This window comes from Rattus norvegicus, chromosome 3 (assembly GCF_021556685.1).
Source record: "Rattus norvegicus strain SHRSP/BbbUtx chromosome 3, alternate assembly SHRSP_T2T, whole genome shotgun sequence".
NCBI classification, from domain to species: Eukaryota; Metazoa; Chordata; class Mammalia; order Rodentia; family Muridae; genus Rattus; species Rattus norvegicus.
This window is the reverse complement of record NC_141536.1, coordinates 132,281,227-132,303,007: the sequence shown is the minus strand read 5'-3', so window position 1 is coordinate 132,303,007 and position 21,781 is coordinate 132,281,227. Positions and strand designations below refer to the sequence as shown.

The window sequence follows — 21,781 nt, the reverse complement described above, 5'->3', positions numbered from 1 at the left end:
AGAAAGAAGAACATTCCTCCATTGTTGGTAGGATTGCAGACTGGTACAACCATTCTGAAAATCAGTCTGGAGGTTCCTCAGAAAATTGGATATTGCACCACCTGAGGACACAGCTATATCTCTCTTGGGCATGTACCCAAAAGATGTTCCAACATACAACAAAGACACATGCTCCTCTATGTTCATAGCAGCCTTATTTATAATAGCCAGAAGCTAGAAAGATCCCAGGTACCCTCAACAGAGGAATGGATACAGAAAATGTGGTACATCTATACAATGGAATACTACTCAGCTATCAAAAACAATGACTTCATGAAATTCATAGGCAAATGAATGGAACTGGAAAATATCATCCTGAATGAGGTAACCCAAACACAGAAAAACACACATGGTATGCACTCATTGATAAGCAGATATTAGCCCAAATGCTCGAATTACCCAAGATGCACAGAACACGTGAAACTCAAGAAGGATGATGAAAATGCGGATGCTTCACTCCTTCTTTAAAAGGGGAACAAGAATACCCTTGGCAGGGAATAGGGAAGCAAAGTTTAGAACAGAGGCAGAAGGAACACCCATTCAGAGCCTGCCCCACATGTGGCCCATACATATACAGCCACCAAACTAGATAAGATGGAGGAAGCAAAGAGTTACAGGCTGACAGGAACCAGATGAATATCTCTCTTGAGAGACACAGCTGGAATATGGCAAACACATAAGTGAATGCCAGCAACAAACCACTGAACTGAGAACGGGACCCCCATTGAAGGAATCAGAGAAAGGACTGAAAGAGCTGAAGGGGTTTGAGACCCCATGTGAACAATGACAACCAACCAGAGCTTCCAGGGACTAAACCACTACCCAAAGAATATTCATGGACTGACCCTGGGCTCCAAATTCATAGGTAGCAATGAATAGCCTAGTAAGAGCACCAGTGGAAGGGGAAGCCCTTGGCCCTCCCAAGGCTGGACCCCCCAGTGAACTGGATTGTTGTGGGGAAGGCGGTAATGGGGAGAGGATGGGGAGGGGAACACCCACATAGAAGGGGAGGGGGAGGAATTAAGGGTATGTTGGCCTGGAAACTGGGAAAGGGAATAACATTTGAAATGTAAATAAGAAACACCCAAGTTAATAAAGATGAAAAAAGAAAGAAAGGAAGGAAGGAAGGAAGGAAGGAAGGAAGGAAGGAAGGAAGGAAGGAAGAAACTTTCAGAGAGATCCTAAATGGAACCTCAGTGTTGTGCAAGAAACATGGGCTATAGGAAAAAAAAATTCAATGGCTAAACAGCAAGGCTAAGATTATAATGAAGTTGACTACTACAAAGGTGGACAAGGCATTTCTTAAAAGAAATGTAGCCATAACACATAAAGAGAAATGAAAGACAGTAGACAAAACAGTAGTTGTCCTGAAAATCTAACCACTAAGGAGAAAAAGTAATGCAGAAACTACTAAAAAATAAGCAGAGAAAAACTCTAGCTGAGCATGATGGAATATTCCTTTAACCCCAGCACTCGGGAGATAGTAGAGGCAGGTGGGTTTCTGAGAGTCTGAGGAAAGCCTGGTCTACATAAGAGTTCTGAGTTAGCCAGGGCTACATAGTGAGATTCTACCCCTCCCCCAACCAAAAATATAGCAGAGATGATGATTGACATGGAAGACAAATAAATTGTTTTCTTAATTACAAATAATTTACAATTCTAAAAATTTAAACAGATGAGAAGCCACAATGCTCATAATCTCCAGACAAAATTGAGGTTAAAATTAGAGCTTGGAAATACGAGATATATATACATATACATATACATATACATATACATATACATATACATATACATATACATATACATATACATATACATATGTGTGTGTGTTTGTGTGTGTATCATACACTATGACAACTGGAAATCTGAAAGCAGTCTCCTAAATAATTACAGGTGAAATAAAATGCAATTATATTTACTACTATTTTCAAAGGGCCAACAATGACTACATGATACTCATTTATATATAGCATAAGTCTGATTACCTACAAAGTTAAATGTACCATTAACCAAGACAAATAAGCCAGCACTCATAATTGGGCCTATTAGAAGATAAAGGCGGGGTTGGGGATTTAGCTCAGTGGTAGAGCACTTGCCTAGCAAGCACAAGGCCCTGGGTTCCGTCCCCAGCTCCAAAAAAAAAAAAAAAAAAAGAAGATAAAGGCATTGAGAGTAGATTTTAAGGAAATATGACAGCTGAAGTTGAGTTGGCAAAACTGGAAAAGCAAAGCTGGTCAGTATCATCGGTCAATCTTTAAAAATTAATAAAGCCAATATCCTTCCACTTTTAAAATCTTAATGAAATTGACAGTTTCTTTGGGAATAAACTGTAACATATTCTGTAACATAAAGAAATGTGGAAGCTATCAACTCATGTTGTAAAGTTAACGCTATTATGACACCCAAGTCTAGCAAATCAATATGTAAGTACAAAAATATAAGAGGAAATTTTCATAGAAAGTCCCAGCAAATCAAATCCAAAGGAATAAACCTCTACCGTCCATAGCCATCTAGTCTTGGATATGGACTTACACCATGTTGAACTGAACACATCAATGGGCATTAACTAGGTATTTATTAGCATTCAATATCCATGCCTGATCATAACATCAGAGAAACTAGAACGGCAAAGAAAGTTCCATAACAGATAAGTAGATACTCAGTAGCAAACTAGTCTGAAAGTTCACTATCTGATAGTAAATTATTACAAAAATGAATGCTATTGTTTTGTATAATACATTAATTTTATTATATTTACATGATTTTTATTGAAAGCCCATACAATATGTTTTGACCATGATTCCTCCTCTTCCAGGTTCTCCTCCCCACCTCCCTACCCACCCATGTTCTTTTTTTCTCTATCTTTCAAACAAATAAACCCAAAATAGAACAACGAGAAATATATACACATGACCTACACAAAAACAGAAGTCAAAACAAGCAAACGAAAGACCAGTAAGACCAAAAAAAAAAAAAAAAAAAAAAAAAAAAAAAAAAGAATGGGACAAAAAAGTTTATGAAAATCCTATTGAGTTTATTTTGTATTAGTAATTACTCCTCAGTATGTGGCCTGCCCCAGAGTGTGGTTACGCAGAGACACTTCATTGGAGCAAACTCATTTTTCCTTTGCCAGTGGGTATCTATTGCATATAGGTAAGATTACGTGTGTGCGCACCCCACTCAGTGCTGAGACCCTGTCTGGCTTGAAGCTACAGTCCCTGTACATGCTACCACGGTTCTCTGTGAGTTCACATGCTGTGCATCTGGAGGATACTGTTTCCTTGGGGTCATCATTCTGGCTCCATTTTTCCACAGCTCCCTGAGCTCAGAAGGAAAGGCACTGGCGAGGACTTCCCAGTTAGGACTGAAGGCTACAATGTCTGACTCTGTTCGCGGTATCAATTTGTGGCTCTCTGCGTTAGTTCCCATCTACGGCAAGAAGTTGTTTCTCTGATGAGGGATGAGTGAGACGCTGATCGATGGGTGTGACAAAATCTCAGTAGAAGTCATTCTACTGCCGTTTTCCTTTAGTGGGATGATTGTTTTACATAATTTTTAAATTTTACAAATACAATGCAGGGCCTGGAGGGATAGCTAGTGATTCAGGTGCATATTGCTCCTGCAGAGGATATGAGTTCAGTTCCCAGCACCCATAGCAGGTGACTGATGACCTTCCATAAGTCTAGTTCCAGAGCCTAGAATACTCTGGCGCCTCCACATGCATGGTACACACACACACACACACACACACACACACACATACACAAATAAAAATATATCTTAAGAGGGAATTAAATGCCATGAAGAAATAGTTTAAATGTCTAAGGAATGGAACAGGAGCGCTGATAAGTAACACACAGCAGGATGTCAGACATAGGGAAGAATGGGGGAAGGTAATCATGACTGCAGGCCGACTTCCTTAAAGCCTGATCAAACCAAACAGCACGGCAGGGGGGAGAGAAATCTGCACTGTTAAAATGCCATTTTTTCCACACACTATTTATAGGTTTGCCCGATCCTAGAGGGATTTTATGGAAATTTCGCAAAGATTCTAAAGTTCACTTAGAAAGATAAATGGGAGACAACAGCAAACAACCTTTCTTTTCCAAAACAAGAGGACACCGAGTGCCTCACCCTGCCCGGTCATTAACACAGTATAAACTACAGCAGCAATTAACCAGTAAACGGAGTAAAGGAAATCTCATAAGAGCAGCCAGCGTCACAGGGTAAGAATAAACACATGCCCATGCCACGCGACAATGACAAGCGTGTGGGCCCGAGAGAATCCGTAAACAATACTGGGGTTAACCGGTAAGTCTGCATCTGCCTGCCTCTTCATTCCAACCACAATCAACCACACAGGTAGGAAGAAAAGACAGAGAAGAATATATGCAATAAATACATGGTTGAGATTCTGAATCTCAGAGTAAAATAACGAAAAACACAAGCAAAAAGAGTTTGAACTGGATGAACAAACAGCATCGGTAGAGCACAGAGAGCCTCTGAGAGGACGCGATACAGAACACCTATCAGAATCTTTGCTTCTAGTGTGAATTCAAACTTTCCCCATTTCGACCCACAACAAACTGACTGAGCTAAGAAAGATAGACATGGTGGGGACGTAACGAAACTGATTTCTGAGAGGGTGGGACTTTTGGTCTCTCTGTTATTGCTGCCAGTGTCACAGGTACGCGTGTTACATTTTTTGTATTGGTACTTTATCATATACTTGCTTTGATGAAACTGAGAAATAAATTGCTCTGTACTCAACTCATCATTCAGAAAGATAGAAAACTCTTATCCATTACCTTTTAAAAACTATTATCTCCCTAGATAGAAAATAGATGAAAGAAAGAGGAGAAAGGCAAACTGAGGCGTTGAGAGTCCACTCTTCTCCAGTAAACAGAAGAAGAGCGATGGGGTGCTGGGAGATACAGAATACTTGCCTCGCATCCATAAGAGGTTGTGGGTTTGGTTCCTGGTGTTGAGGAAATGCACCATACAATAATTGTAACCCTCACTTTTGGCAAGGGAACATCGAATCCAAAACTGTCAAACTGTGAGGAGTTCAACCTGTTCACATTCCTGGAAGGTAAGAGAGCAGTAACTGTGAGCCTTTCTAAAGAACACGTCCATTAAAAAGGAAATGGCACACTTCTAAGAATCCAGTCAAAGAAACTGTCAGATATTGGCAAAGGTTTCTGCACAAGATTCTCACCACTGAGAGCCCATGGAAAACACCTCACTATGCCAAATAGAATTCTAAAAACGTCGGATATAGGGGTGCGCACTTCTATTTCTAACCATCAGGAGGCAGAGGCAGGGGTGTCTCTATGAATTTGAGGCTAGTCCAATTTACACAGAAAATTCTAAAACAGCCAAGGTTACAGAGTGAGCCCTGTTGTAAAGAAGAAAAAAAGGTGTCTAATAGAAACCCAAATGAATCTGGTATGATATGGTATAATCAAAGGAGACAGTGTGGTGTGTGATGGGATTTTGCATCAGACGGACTGGATTCTAATCTAAGTTGGTTACATAGAAACCCTGAGCTTCAACAATTTACTTCAAGTTTTGTGTCCTATTTTTCTTTGCTTGTACAACATAGATAAAATGCTTCCTATTCCATAGGGTTATTGGAGGATGGTAATGAAGTTAAGACAGACAAGGAAGTGTCCCAGGACCTGCTAAGTGCTCCATAAACAATGGTTTCCGTAATATTAACAGCAGTGCCATGAGTTTTGTGATGAATGCACACAGCTATAATCCCAGAATTTGGGAGGCTGAGGTAAGAGGGTCACAAGTTTGGAACAAACCAGAGATAGATAGTAAGGCTCTCTCTCACAGGCAAAATGTAACTCTATTATCATGCTGATGTTAAAATTATATCTTAAGTTTAATATCATGAAAAAATGCTATTAACAAGTGAAAAGGGAGGCTCTGTCAAGTCCAATCTAGCAGACAGAAGAGCAGGGGCACCTCCCAACTCATTCTGTGGGCCAGTATTACCCTGACAGCAAAACCAGACAAAGACAGTAGCAAGAAAGAAAATCACAGACTTTTTTCGCACGTGATCATAAACACAAAAGTCCTCGGTTAAAGTTTAACCAAATCAAATCCAAGAGATATAAACTGCAAAACATTTCTTGAGCTACTGTGGCTTACTTATCCTTGGCTCTGTGTTCAAAAGTCGTTCCACACAATCCATTCTGTATAACCACTGCCTGTTGTCTAAGAGAAAAACCAGAAGAGCAATTAATTCCTACAGAAAAGGCGTTTGACAGGTTTTAGTACCTATCCCTGATTAAAAAAGAATAAATAACCTCTTGTCAAATGAAAATCAGACATGAAATTCTATCACACCATAAAAGATACCTATGAAAAACTCCAATAAGCATTATGCTTAATGGTTTATGACTAGGCCTCCCCTCCTAACACCAGGGACAAGGCACGGGTGACTGTTTAAGTGACCCTACAGTACAGAGGCCAGCCAGTGTGATAAGGTATGAAAAAAGAAATTACCCACTGAGAATCGTGTATTTATATCCTCTCCATTCATAAACACTTAAACTAATAGTGACTCAAGTGCCTTACCAGATAGTGGACTAAACCATTAAATACCTGCACATGTATTGCTACTCAGCCACAGGAAATGAAGGGGTGGAGGTAATCGCCTGATTCAGAAGACAACATAGGTGAGGTCATGATATTAAGTAAAAGAAACCAACTATTTGAGTGTTGGATTCCCTTTGCAAAACATTGATTTTTAACAAAGATAACTACTTTCTGTTTTGAAACAAGTCTCCCTATTTAGCCTCAACTACCCTCAAACTCATGATCTTTCTGTCACACACCCCTAGTGATAGCATTACAGATGTGTGTTGTTACATCTGGCTAGATTCTTTTATTTCTCTTCCATTAATTCATTTATGTACTCACTTTAAATCCCAATTGCAGCCCCCTCTCCTCCTAGTCCCCCTTCACTCTGTAAAAGGGGAGCACCCCCCCCCATCTCAGGTAGCAACCTACTCTAGCACATCAAGTCACTGCAAGACTAGATGCATCCTTTCCCACTGAGGCCAGACAAGGCAGCTAGTTAGGGAAACAGGATACACAGGCAGGCAACAGAGTCAAAGACAGCCCCCACTCGAATTGTCAGGAGACCTGCATTAAGGCCAAGCTGCATTTCTGCTACAGTGGGAGGCCTAGGTCCAGTTGATATATGATCTTTGGTTGGTGGTTCAGTCTCTGGGAGCCCCCAAGGATCCAGGTTAATTGATTTTGTTGGTCTTCTTGGGGAGTCCCTATTCCCTCCGGGTCTATCAACCCTTTCCCAACTCTTCCACAAGAATCACTGAGCTCTATCCAATGTTTGGTTGTGGGTGTTTGCATCTGTTTCCTGGTTGGAGTCTTAGAAGACAGTTACGCTAGGCTCCTGTCTGCAAGCATAACCAAGTATCTATCATTAACAGTGTCGGGGTTGGTTCTTGACCACGGGATGGGTCTCAAGTTGAGCCTGCATCGATTGGCTGTTCCCTCGGTCTCTGCTCCATCTTTGACCCTGCGGTTCTTATAGGCAGGAAACGGTTTTGGGTAAGAGGTTTTGTGGGTGGGCTGCTGTACTTATCCCTCCACTGGAAGACCTGGCTACATTCTTTAAAAATCAAATCCCCTGACGAGAGGAATGGACAGGGTAATGCATGAGGGGGGAGGTGGCTCCAGAGGGATAATTCAAAGGAATTTTGCAAGGATGGTGATATATTATCTGTGTCTTGACTATCAGTTTTTACTGTATACAATTTTAAATTAAAAGTTAGGTTATTTTTCAATTAAAAATATTTAGAGGCCAGCAAGGTGGTTCAGTGGCTAAAGGTGCTTGCTTCTAAGCCTGTTAGCCTGAGTTTGATCCCTGGGACCCATCTATACAGTGAAAGTAAAGAACTCAATCTTGCAGTTGTCCTTTGATCTCTCTACCTATGCTGTGGCATAAACACATGTACACACACACACACACACACACACACACACACACACACACACACATACACGGAAGGAAAGAAGAAATTTAATTTTTAAAAAATGTAAAGACATTACATATGGTTTGATCTCAGTTTTAACATATTGAAGGGGGGAAAATAACATCATGCTTTTGGAAAATAATGGAACTGGTCTAACTTTGTGCCTATGTTTGCTTAAAGTGGATGAAGTAAGTTTACTCTCAGCATACAACCCCAAAACATACTCAGGATCTCAAACATCAAGAGCAAAACCCACTCCAAAGGCTGTTGGTTTGATTTTCAAATCCTAGGTTGCTAAGGTCCTAGGAAGCTCTCCTTAGCAACCAACGCTCAGATCAATGTCCAGAAGCTACGATGAAACAAAGTTGGCAAGGTATGAGCTCAAGCACTGCTGACAAGAAAACAAATCCATGGCCACTCATTTTCCAAAGAACCTCTTATCCTACCGATCACACTTGTTGCATGAAGCAACTAATCCTGTAACTCCCCCATTTTCTCCCATGGACCGGTTCTCCTTAATGTCACAAAATTTCCCAGGAAGATTACATCATTTCAATAACATTTAAAAATGTGAGGTAATTCACCAGGTTGGTCTTCGCTGATATGTTTCTTCTTTAACTTCATGCTGGGTTTTAAGTGTTACTTCCCCAAGCAAAGAGTGAAATTCAAAAATTTCTTGTCACTTCTAACAAAATCAGACATTCAGACCCAGTGGCCGCCCCTAAGAGTGCCTCCTTGTCTAATACTCCAGAAAACTAATATTGACGCAAGCAATATGGAAGCTTCACGGCTAAATTGCCTGAATGTTCCCTCTATCTAAAGAAGCCATTTTCAGGCATTCTTCATTCAGAAATATTGTGCAAATGACAGAAAGTAATTATCCATTAAAGAAGCCATCAGCAAGCCAAGCACAGCCCTCCCCTGGTGTTCACTTGAGATTTCCATACATTACAGTGGTAACTCCACAAACACAGGAGGCTGTCCACATCTTTAGTCTCAAATGTAACAGGCCTTGGCGAACCTTTCTCTGCCCCAATCTATAATAAAAAGTTTTATGTAGAATACAGTATTCTTAGTAGTTATTTCCCTTCATTCTAAAATTCTGATTTTTGAAGTTGACTTTATTTGAATGTAGTTTATTACCAACTACTTAATGCCATTGGCCCTTTAGCACTAAAATGTATAGATGGTGTTGTCATAAGAGGTTCCCTGTTCTATTGACTGTCGTGGTAGATACATAAACTCACATGAGTTATAAAGTTATACAGAACCCAGCACACACACACACACACACACACACACACACACACACACACACACACACCTATGCATGCACACATGCACACACTCAGTGGAAGAGAGTTAATCTGAACTAGAGAGGCAAATTGGAATGATGCCACCATCATCCTGATAATATCGTGTCACAGTTTTGCAATATCGCAGTGACGTTAACTAGAAAACATGTACAATGAGCCTCTGTATTAGGTTTCCCACCCATATGTGAATCTTCAATTCACTGGATAAAATATTTCCAAGTAAAAAGATTGTCCATTCCTCTTACTCTGCCCCACCTTTAGTTTGCTTACGTACAGCAGATAAAGTTGTAAAAGGAAGAAGAGGGGAGGAAGGTAGGCAAGGTGACTTAATTAACTTGGGGTGGTCTAGATTCTGCCAACAAATAAATTCACAGTCATTGTTGGGAGGATCTACATCCTTGAGTCAAAGAAAAGTCCTTTTGCTGAAGAAAGCCTCTGCTCTAACTGGACTCCCTGACAGAACAGGTTTCCCTGCTGTTGGGAGCACACAGTGATCCTTCTCCAGAAAATCTGACGGGCCCATGGCAAAGATGGGAAATGAGGCTGGATGTGTTACCCAGTGATATGATATGGTCCAGTCAGATGGGTTCTCACCAATGAGACCTTCCTCTGCTATAGCAATTGTTTCCAACAGCCCCACCCAAACATGAGGCATGCACAGATGCCCAAGTTCTCCTGGCAACTAAAGGCACTGACTGGAAAAATGGAACAACATAAATGGACAAGAACTACTCTACTACTTAAGACGAGTCCGTAGGAGGGAAAGGAAACTTCAAAACTAATGCATGCACTTAGAAGTAGAAGGGGTGATGCATGTGGATGAAGGAAGACAGAGCAACAAAAGGAACACATGTGTGCACACACATGAACACACGCATGCACATGCATACACATACACAGATATGCACACATACAAATGAATAATTAAGAAAAATTTATAAGGAAAATTCCTGATTAAGAAAACTTGTAGAACGGCTGAAAAGATGGCTCAGAGATTAAGAATACAGAATGCTGGGCCAGAGGACCTTGGTTTGGTCCCCAGCTCCCACATGACAGCTTGTAACCTTCTGTAGCTCCAATCCTAGAGGATTCAACATTCACTTCTAGCCTCCTCAGGCATTAGGCACACATGTAGTACACAGACATACATGTAGTCAGAATACCCATGTGTAAATATAAATAAATAAATAAATAAATAAATAAATAAATAAATAAATAACAAATAATATTAATAGGCATCTGAGCAAAGGTCTGGGACAATTACATATGACTGAATACTTGCCCTTGAGAGGCAAGGCAGAAGGATCATGAGTTCAAGGCTAGCCTGAACTGTATAACAAAACTTATCTCAAAACAAAAAAAAAAAAAAAGAAACCCTCAGTAAAAAAGGTAAAAATAGAGAAAACAAAACAGACTAGGAGGCACTCTCAGGAACCCAAGTGAAAAAGGATGGGGACATCATAGAGGGGAAGTCCCTAGACCTGAGTGACATGTACTTCCAGATTTGAAGACTAAGAGACTGGACAGACACATGCCCACATTAGTCTTATAACATCACAGACACTGGGAGCAAACAGCACATGAGGAGCAGAGCAAATCACATGCATATTTTATAAAAAGGAAACAGAGAATAAAAGCAATAAAAAACCAGGGCAGCATCAGACTTCTTAGAGGCATCATTAAAGAAAGATATCGAAGAAACATCTTCAGATCCCCAGGAAAAATGAGGTCCATCCTAAATTCTTTTCCTTTTATCTTAGATTTAAGGCTAGCCTCAAAGCCATAACCCTCCTGCCTCTGCCCTCCCAAGTTCTAGGATTGCAGGTGTGTAAACTAAATTATGAGCCCAACCTATCTTGCATGTGTGGTCAGTAGGATTACATCTTCAAACAGACAAGGTGTCAAACTTGTGCTTTCTCTGCCTTATTACAGGGGAACCTGGAGTGTGTGATATCCAAAACAACAAGAGCAGGTTATGCCAAGAGAAACATGCGCATGACGTATAGGAAGGCAGCTTCCGGGGGCGGGGGGAGAAAAACGGAGAGCTGAAGGAAGGTGGCAAGATGACAGCTGGACAGCAAGATGACCAAGTGGCCTGACCAGACAACAAAAGGCCAGAAGAATCTGGATGAAGATCACTTCCAAGGGAACCCCCGATGGAGAACTTAGTGTCAGCACACACATAGGGAGGAGATGAGACTGAGAGGAGAGAGTTTAGCAAAGGTTTAGCAAACTAGAAGAGAGTTCACTTACATTCAGAACAGAAAATGTGAGTTCAATGCGTTTCACAGCTCAAAAACACGGAGCCCATACATGGCCACACTACAGTGCATGTTGCACATTAACCTACCCCAGCGGGGTTCAGACTTGGCTGCACACTGGCACCGACACTTAACAAGAATCCGGATGCCCACACCATACTCTGGAGCAGTCCATCAGTATCTCTGGGCAAGATTCAGACACAAGTGAAGCTCAGAGTTCCGTAGGTGACAACGCAGAGAAGACTGGGGACGGGAGCTCACCAAAGAGATCATTTTCACCTTCTTTTCTACTCCTCATCTATGCTAACAATCCCGATTTCCAATGGTCAGCTTCAGGTCTTACCAGCTCACTAAGTCAAACTATCCAAAACTGAGCATTATTCATATTCTGTCTGGAAAATGACATTATTGACATTGTGGTGTCAATGTGTAATGGCAGCCTGCTCACTCTTGTCCCTTGGTTCTTTCTTGTCCTCCATAGGTTCAAATTCTGGTGGCAGACCAGGACATTAGAGTAAAAATGCCTCTTTCCAAGCCAGAACAAAGCAGCGACATAAAGGGGAAATGAAGAGGAACATTGTCAATGCTGCAAAGGCTACAAATGGGAAATTCCCCAAACTGGGTCGCAGCTGAGCTGATTTTATTTGTGCACCCTCTCGGGAACACATAGCTTCTGCTGAGCAAAGAATGGATGGTTTAAAAGAGCAACTGGTACTGGTCTTTCCCGACCTTCTAATCCTGAACTCCAAACATCACAGGGTCACAGCCAACCATCTCCACGGTCCACATGTGGGTCCAAGTCCACTGAGCTTTAACATAAGGTTCAAAATATGTGTGGCTGTCCCTAGTTCAAAGGGGGAAAGACTCAATCACCCAGCAACTACACTTGAATTCATCTAACTTTTGCCGATCTAATTATCCAAAAAAAAAAAAAAAAAAAAAAAGACATCATCTTGTTATTTTTAAGTTCCAATTTCCCACTTGCTAATTAAGGGTGGAAAATGTTATTTGTGGCTATTGGCCACCTGCAGTTAGTTGCATCTCTGTCAGTTGCTGCCGCAGGCATTTATTTTTTCTATTTTTTCGCAGTTTTCTAGGAGTTTGCCTAACTCCGCCCTCCTCCCTTTATCTTCTACTTTCCCTGTTTCCCAGGTTCCTGGACCTCTGAAGCACCACAGGTTGCTCCAGGACACAGTGCCTTTCTTTCATATCTAACAATTCTTCAAAAGTGGCTACACTGTCCCTCTTCTCACAAAGCTCAAAGAGAGAAACTAAGTATCTATGTCAGACACCACTGTCAGCCCAACAACTAGCAATGCCTGATTAAAGTGGGTAAACTCAAAGATCCCCAGGTCTCTTGCGCTGGGGTGCTGGAGAGGACTCCTTCCAAGGAATCCACTGAGATGAACTTCACAAAAAGACAGCTCGAAAAGATGGTGATGGGGGGTAGGGAAGCCATCAAAAGACTGTGACACCCAAGACTAGCAACAGTGAGGAGCATGGTCAATCTGAAGCCGGAAGTGGATGGAGAGAACAGCACGTGAACTGCTGGAAGCCCCATAGCCCATCACCCTTTGGTTCAGAGCAAACTTCCCTCCAGTTACATCCTCAGTATTTCTCATTCTCAGATCCTACATGACAGGACCTTGTTTGAAACTATTTGCAAGCAATGAATAAAACTGGCTGTCAAATTCTACAGAATCAAAACCTGGCAGCCATCAGCCAGAAAGCCTCAAATTGCTCTCCTGAGATCACAATCCACTTGCAATGTGACTCCGTGGATATTTTCAGAAGCCCCTAGACCTCAGTTTCCCCAACAGGATAGTCTGTGTAGTATCCTTCCCTCTGTTACCCAAACACATACACAGAGAGTCTCCTTGTGAGCAAGGAAAACTCCTTATAGACGCGAGAGTTGCCAAAGTCCTGCGCTATCAGCCAGCTTCCACCAGGCCTTGGAATGCTCAGCAAATAGCTAGTTTTGCAATTCTTTCGGCTTTGCCAACCCTCCAGGGTAAAAAAAAAAAATCTTCCCACAAGGATTCAAGGCTTGCAAGGAAAGAAAATCTTTGAGAAAAATCTGGGTTGATGAGCAGCTAAGAAAAGGCAGGAGGAAAGAAACACTTCTATATATGTTTGTGCAGAAAATGGAAAAGGTTGAACGCAGCGTGTTTCTAAAATACTGCTTCTATGAAACCAACCTTCTGTTACTCCTTACTCCTCAGCTGACTGAAAAAGGCAGGGTGATTCCCTGTCTTGCGTTCACATCGTCTCTGCCAGTGCTGGAAAACATAGCTGTATGCAGTTTTGACACCGGCATGCCCCGGTTCAAATCCTACCACTATCCAACTGATACCAGGTGCAGCCTGTCACTTTTCTTCAACTCAGTGATCTCCAAAGAGAAATGTCAAATTTACAGGACTAGAAATTATGAAAATACACATGTGGCAACAAGCAGGTGCCTAAAACATGGTACAGGTTTGGTTCTGTCTTGTTTTGACTGTGGGCATTAAAGTTCAGAAACCAAAAGGCCTTGTCTATCTATAACAAATATATTTTGAGCTCCTGTTATGGGTTGGGTGAATAGGGGTGATGTGTCAGAATAGATCACAGGGTCTCCGACCTCCCAGAACTCAGAATCTGGTGAGCAGGAATGTTACTCAAACACTGACCAAACAAATAGATAGCTGCCGACTTTGATAAATACAGTCAAACAGAAAGCTGTGTTTCCAGAGGACACTGTGGGGCATCTAATATAGTCCAGGAGATCTTGGCCTGGAGGTGAAGGATTAAGTAACTGCAGAAGTGAAGGATTAGCTAGTTGTGGTGGACGCAGCGGTATAGTGGGACCTGTACATGGGAGAAATCTGGGACCAGAAAGGTCACACACCCTTGGGAAGCAAAATAAAAGTCCAGGTAAAATCAGAGAAGAGAAGACCAAGGGAAGGGATATGGACCTAGGGGATCTGCAGTCCGAGACCCTACTGTAGCTCCTTTGTTAGACTTAGTTCCCATCTCCATACCAAATACGAGGAAAGGCAATCAACTTTCATGATTGGAGGACAGTTCAAAGACATTATTCATGTGCGTGAATTTACAGTATACATTCACATAAGTGTGCATACAAATATCTGCATGCGAATGCATGTTATGTAGTTCCATTATTCCACCACTAGCCACTTTGGGACATGCTTTCACTCACTCCTACGTTACAATCCCTTCAGATCTCCAGATTTTTCCAAATACATCTTCCTCATATCTCCCATTAAACTGAGAAAGCAGAGACTCTATATCCCCAGTTTTTCAACCTGGGTGACATTATTTCTGCCTTTACCAGTGGAAGACCACTGTGATAACAGCACTCTGTGACTTCTGAAGCCAGAGCTTAAAATTTACACACTTCTACCTTGTTTTCAGGGGTGCTATCTTAGAATCTGGCTGCCATGCTCTGAGGAAGTTCAAACTGAGCCCCCTCTGGAAAGGCCGTGTGCTGGTCTGAGTCAACATTCACATCAGCCCTTATACATGGCTGCGATGTCCTCCTGCGTGATTCCAGAGCTGACTGTCAAGTCGCCCAGACTTGCAGTCTTCGTAGCCTTGACCTCTGACCTAGTGGAGTAGAATAAAGCCGTCCGGAACATGCCCATCTAAATTCCCCAGCCGGAGTATCCATGAGCAGGAAGATAAACAGTGGTTTTAAGTCAAGTTTGGAGCTAATTTGTTATATAGTAATAATAATTGACAAACAAAATATACATCCATGAGCAATACACACACACGTGCACGCAGATGTGTGTATTTGTGTGTTCAAATTTAAGCTTTTTCTTAATTATACCCCTTAAAACTTCCTAGAGATATGCACAAAAGTGTGTGTGTGTGTGTGTGTGTGTGAGAGAGAGAGAGAGAGAGAGAGAGAGAGAGGCAGAGACAGAGACAGAGAGAAAGAGAAAGAGACAGAGAATATGGGGTTTTTACCTCTACTTCTAGAGAAATATGTCTGTGTGGTCGTATCAAGAAAAGGGAAACACTTCTAAGCCACTCAATACATACAAAAGTAATCTGTTCTCATTGCAAGAATAAATGAAAACCTTCATTAGCAAATCTAACACCTTATTTAAATTGGCTTTGAACCCAGAGATCAAAAAGGAGATCTCCATCAGCAACCACTAAGTAGGGCACCTGGGTTTTGTGTCTCCCCTGCTGAAGGCTCGCAGGACAGAAGACGGTGTTTACAGATGAGGTAAATGTGCATAAAGTGTGCTTGGCACAGTGCCTGGCACTTGGGATGCCCAAACTGTAGTTGTTATTATTATTGCTTTTGTTGTAGTTAGAATTAAGAATTCTCCTCATTCCAGCACTAACTCTTCCTGACCTAAATTAAACAATCCTCATGTCCTAGCTACACAGGAGGGGGAAAAACACTCAGTATAGATTCTTTTCTTTTCTATACTTCTAACCCAATACAGAGCTTTGCAAAACAGAAGCAAACTTTCCAGTATATAACCAAATCTGGATTTACTTAGAAATCAAGAAAGAGATCCCAAATTTCATGATTAGAAATGTTAGACATTATGTAACATAAAAGCCACACACCTCTACCTGGACTTTCTTATAAAAAGAACTAACTGCCCTTTTTATAAGAAAGAAAAAGAACAAGGTGGGGTGGGAATCATGGGAAACAAGTCTCTGATGGGTTATCTGGTTATCTTTAATAATTACCACATGCGTTTAAAGATAAAAACTACCTTTGGTCTTTAGGAAGGTACCCCCACATGACCATAAGAACACCACAGTCCTGCAGCCCCAAGCAAGAAACACAGCTGGGAACAAAGAGCCAGGTCACCTCAGGTCTGTACCTCCACTCTTCAACTGCTATGTGACTTCACTCAGTCACCCTTTGTGAGTCCCAGTGTCTTTAAAATGAGGTGGAACTCTGAACCTTTTGCCCTTGGTGAAAGGATATTAATGTAGAATGGTCCCAAAATTTTCAGGGTAAGAGTCTCTACTCTGATGTTTAAATATTAAATTTGGCAATTTCCTAATCAAAAATATCATTGGAAGATCTCCATGCAGTAATTAATCTGTTTAGAATTATCTCGAAGAAGACTTGCTGCTCCAACCTGGCTGTGCCTCACCTATTGAAAACACCAGCATCTAATGCAAGAAAAGGTTATTAGAGACCAAATTAAGACTAGCCAGTCATAGAGTTGGGGATGGAGGAGTGTAAACAGAGCCTGGGTGACAAAGTTATTTGCACTGTTGGTTTCTCCCAACGAAGTCTTCTTGCTGTGAATGGAGGTGTTCATGGACTAGGCATTAACAGACAGGCCACAGAAGAAGTGAGAGTGAGAAAGGAGAGAAAGGTAAACAAGAGAAGGAATGAGATGGGGACATTCGATGGAATGATATCGGAAGCATCTGAACAGAAATGTCAGGGAAACTACCTCAAAAGGCAACTACCTCAAAATGAAAGTGTAGTCATCAGGTTCCAAGTTCATAGTGTGTGATGCCCTATCAGCCTAAATATTCCAGCATCTGGTGGTGGCAGGAACTGAACTGCCCCCCCCCCTCAACTGATCCACTTAACCGTGTGGGTCACATTCAACATCCAGGGGAAAAAATGTCTTTTATGTCCTGGAAAGTGCTAGGAAACCCAGCACTCACAGGACTCCAACCTGTAGGGAAACGGCCACCGGGTAATTGACTTGGAATAACTCTTGCTAACGGAAGCATAAACTATCTGCTGGCTTCCACTCACCCTCTTAGTGACAGTCAGTGGATACTGCTTAGCAGGTCTGAATCTGCCCTTGAGAAAAAAATCTCACTTCATTCAAACAGCACAGCCCCCTCTCTCACATCAGCACCCAGGGCCAGAAGACCAGATTCAGAAACAATGGAGATAGTCTTGGAGTCTAAGGGCTTTGCTGAAGACCAGGGCTGCCTCTCTCCTATTACCATATATGATGAAGTCTGTAGAGAGATCTGCTAAGTTCAGAATGACCCCCGAGTTTCACCATGCGGAACCACACCAGCCAATGTGAAGGAAATCCTTTTCTTGATTGATGGCACCTTTTAAAATGTCACCATCGCTATCAAAATGCTTTTATTGTGTGCTTCAAAGCACCACGTATTAGATCTAAGTCTATCTTAACAGTACAGTGCTTATCTGTAACTATTTTTACCCCACAATCATTTATTTGTCCGCTTCCTCACAAACCTGATACTTGAAAAGCCAGGATACAAAATAATTTTACGACCGTTATTCTCCCAGGTCTTTGCTTTCTGCGGTGTTTTTTTTTTTTCTTTTTTTCCTTACACAGCTGCACCCCAGAGTCCAAATTCTTTCCAATGGCCAACTGTTCTGAGCACATTTCTCCTAAATATCTATTTTAGCTCCACAAAAGCCAAGGGTAAAGATAAAACCAAAATATCGTGTGTGTGTGTGTGTGTGTGTGTGTGTGTGTGTGTACACAAGTGTGTGTGCACCACCAGCCAAAGCACCAAGAAAAAAGTGGACAGCATGGAGTGGCCCGCCCCCAGCATCAAGTCCGTGGAAGGAAGCAAGGCAGCCTTGAGAAATGAATCCATGTGTTCCTGCTAAGCAACCCTTTAAGAGAACATGCCCTTTCCTAAAACCTGGCTGGTTTCTTTCACTTTCTCCTATCCGAAGTTCCCAGCACCTGTTCTTGGATCAAAGATGGCAAGGAGCATTCTCTACTGCCCACCCCACCTGTTCTGTGTGGAGAACACGTGGAGAGCCGGCTGTGAGCTGGTCAGCCTGCCCTGCAATCCCTCAGCAAGCCAGGAGTACAGGTGGTTGGTTACGTGCACAGGTACTGATCTCTGTCATAACAACTTTATTACTGGTCTTGGCGGTGAAAGGGTTCCTGCCTAGGGTGAGACTGCCACCACAGCCACTACCAGTCAGGCTGTGGGAAAAGGGCAGGAGGCAAGAGGTAAAGGTCTTCTTGGTGCCCACGGGGTCACTCCTCCACCACCGCAGCCCTAGAGCCCAGACCCTTTCCATTCTAGTCCTGCAAAAGACCAGAGTGTCCCGGTGCCTGTTCGGTGTGGCCAGAGCCAGCGCAGTTCGCCCGGCGCCGAGCCCCGAGAGCCCGAAGCGCTGGAGCCGCAGCGCCCACTCGGGGCAAGCGGCGAGCACTCACCCTTCTGCTCTCGCAGGCTCGACAGCGACCAGAGCAGCAGCGCCACCGAAGCCAGGAAGCAGAGCTGGCTCAGCAGAAGGTCCCTCCGCCGGCGGCGGCTGCGGCGGCGCGCGCGGTCCTGGTCGCCCGGCGGCGGCATCCTCGGACGGCCGGGCGGCGTCCCTGGCGGGCGGCGTCCGCTCGGGTCGCGGGCGGCCGCGGCGGGGACGGCGGCGGGAGGCAGCCCTGCGCGCAGCAGCCGCGCGTCCTCGCTGCGTTCCCACCCGGCCGCCGCCTCCTGCTCTCCCTCCTCCCGGCCGCTGCCTGTCTCCACGCCGTCGCCCTCGTCGCTATCGCTCAGTCCCTCCTCCCCCGCCGCCTCCTCCTCCTCGCCGCTCGCCCGCACCGCCGCCTCCCTGCACTCGGGGTCCCTCTCCTGCTCGCGCACCATGGCTCCCACGCTCCGCGCCCGCGTTCGGCCTGGGGCGGCGGCGGCGGGGGCGGCCGGGAGGCGGGGGCGGCGGGGGCGGTGGAGGAGGAGCGGGGAAGGACCGGCGAGAGGAGGGCCGGCCGCTGGCCACCCGGAGCAGGCCTGTTCTCAGGCTGCAGGAGTGCGTCTCGGGGTCGCACTCCAATGTCCACGCGGGGAGTGGGAGGGGTGGGGGAACTCGGAGCCGAGCGGCGGCCGGGGCGCGCCAAAGGCAGGAGCGAGCGCAGCTTCCCGTACCCCGCCGTGGGTCGGCAGCAGGGGGGCTGCGCACGGGCGGGGGACAGCGCCCGGGATGCTAAGAGTCGCTGGCCAGCACCGCGGGGAGGGGGCGCAGGGAGGAGACTGGGCTGTGGAGGACAGCCCGGTGCACAGTCCTTCAACCCTTTGGTGCCCAGAGAAAGAGGCGATGTGGTGCGGGAGGCCCGCTAAGCAGGACTTGGGTAGACCGTTCTCCACCAAGGAGGATTGGCCTGAAACTTTCAGAGAAAAGGAGGGTTCCCTTGGCTCTCTTCCATCCGCTGCCTTCAGCTAGAGCTTCGAGAGTATGCTAGGTGGCCAGTTTGTAGCCACTGGTCCTGCCTCCTGCCGCTTGCCTCTGGGGTTCCCCTCTGCCCCCTGGTGGGGATCCCGGTGAGCCAGGACTTGAAACTGGCCTCCTGGGGGGGTGCTTATTTGGGGTGTCCTGGCTCCCCACTCTGGCTCTGGCTCATATTTCGCTCTCTGAGGAGCCAAAGCAAGTCCAGTGTGTGGCTGAAGCTAAGGGGGCCCTGGTAAGAACCCTAGGAAGGCTCTTGACCTTCAACAAGGACCATCAGTCTACTCTACCCACCAAGATTAGAGTCCTACATCCCACCTCCCGAATTTGAGTTGTTCTGCCCCTGCCTATTAAAAATGTAGAGGCCGACCTCCCCACCCCTATCTGTAGTAGGTATCATTGAAATGGACACCTAGTGATTCCAGGCACAGCCGACTCTCTCCTGGGCTTTGACCTCCCTAGCCTCATCCCAGGTACCTACCTACAGGTTGGAAGACAAAACCCCAGAGGAAGAGAAGAGATGTGTTTGCAAGTGGTGCTGAAACCTTAAGTCTTATTCCAAAAGGATGGCCCTAGAAGTCAGTTATATGTTTGGATGGTTGTGTGGGAGCTCTTGGGCCTGAGCAATCTCCCCCTCAGGAGATGGGAGGAAGTGGGTAACCTCTGCCAAGGCTTCTCCTTGCATAGGTCACAAGGGATCCACAGAACCAGCTGTGGGTGACCTTCCACCAAGTATAGTGTCAGGTGTCCCCTGACAACCTCTGGGGACATGGGAAGTAGTCATTGGTGGTTTCCTTTCAGCTGAAAGCAGACTTTGCTTCCCACAAAGTTTATTCCCTCCCACTCCCTTGTTGGCTGGCCCCTGTGCAGAATATCATTCCTGCAATGCCTAGGTGAGTCTTTGCTTAGGTTGCCAGGTACTAAAGGAGGAATTCAAACTCAAGTCCATCCAGATTAGAGCATCACAGAAAAGTCTCCAATTCTGCCATCACTATCAAGACTTCTGAGACCACTGGGGAATTCAGAGTAATCCCTACTTGTTAAAAAAGACACTCATATAGTGTCTCTAGTGAAAGGCAGGGAGGTGGGTGGGAAATGGGGAATCTGGAATATGCTGAGTCGGGGAATGAACACTAACTCATCTTGGGACAGAAGCAACCATAGACAGAAGGAATTGTGTGCTCTGGGGGCTGGTGGAGGGTGTGAGGGAATGGGGGTGGGGTTGGGGGTGGGGGAGAGGACAGTAGGGAAGACTAGGAACTGATGGTTCCAGTGTAAACTCCCATGGCCCAGAGAAAGGTGATATTTGTTTTAAGACATCTCGGAGTAAGAGAGGACAATGAGGTAAAGCACAAAGCAAGATCGGTAACTTTCTAGAAGCTGCCAAAATCACTGGGAGCAGAAGATGGGGATCTCTGGTCCCCCTCCTGACAGTACCTTAGCCCAGACAGGCTCACTAATCCCTATGGTGAGAGCATCTCTGCAGGAATTTACAGAAGATCAGAGAGGTCCTTTACCTTTTCCTCCACACCCACCATCAGGTAAATATAGAATAAAGTGATCTCTTGGTGCCCTATCAGGACCAAAGAGGACAGGAGACAGCCTTGATGTCATCTATTTCTTTATCTACTTGTTTTTTATGTTATCTGTCTGACTTGGTGTTTGGGAAACAGACGTTTGAAAGGAGCAGGACCCAGAATGAAGAATGTATTCATGTTCTTTCAGTGTCAGAAGCTCAAGGATTCCAACATGGCTGCTGCTTTTTATCCCCTAGTATGTTTCACACCTGGTCTCACGGAGTATGCTTCAAGACGAAAATCCCACACCTATAGCTCTATCCCTGAATGAGCTGGCTTGGGGAAAGGAGCATGACCCTTGACCCTTGTGAGCACTGGGCTCTATCCTCTTCCAAGAATGAAGCAGGTGTGTTTATAAAGTCTCCATGTTGGCTGGAGGCAGGGCTTACCTTCTCCACCCCAG

At 44.4% G+C, this 21,781-nt stretch overlaps 1 protein-coding gene across 1 annotated transcript in view; it reads right to left on the bottom strand.

Annotated features, from left to right (window-relative positions):
- Slc24a3 (solute carrier family 24 member 3) overlaps positions 1–18,995 on the bottom strand; it is a 502,316-nt gene extending 483,321 nt beyond the window's left edge. Inside the window, 1 exon segment of the mRNA NM_053505.3 lies at positions 18,798–18,995. Within this exon segment, the coding sequence (NP_445957.2) occupies positions 18,798–18,936 (139 nt within the window). The 5' untranslated portion in view covers positions 18,937–18,995.
- Positions 18,996–21,781: the final 2,786 nt, after the last annotated feature.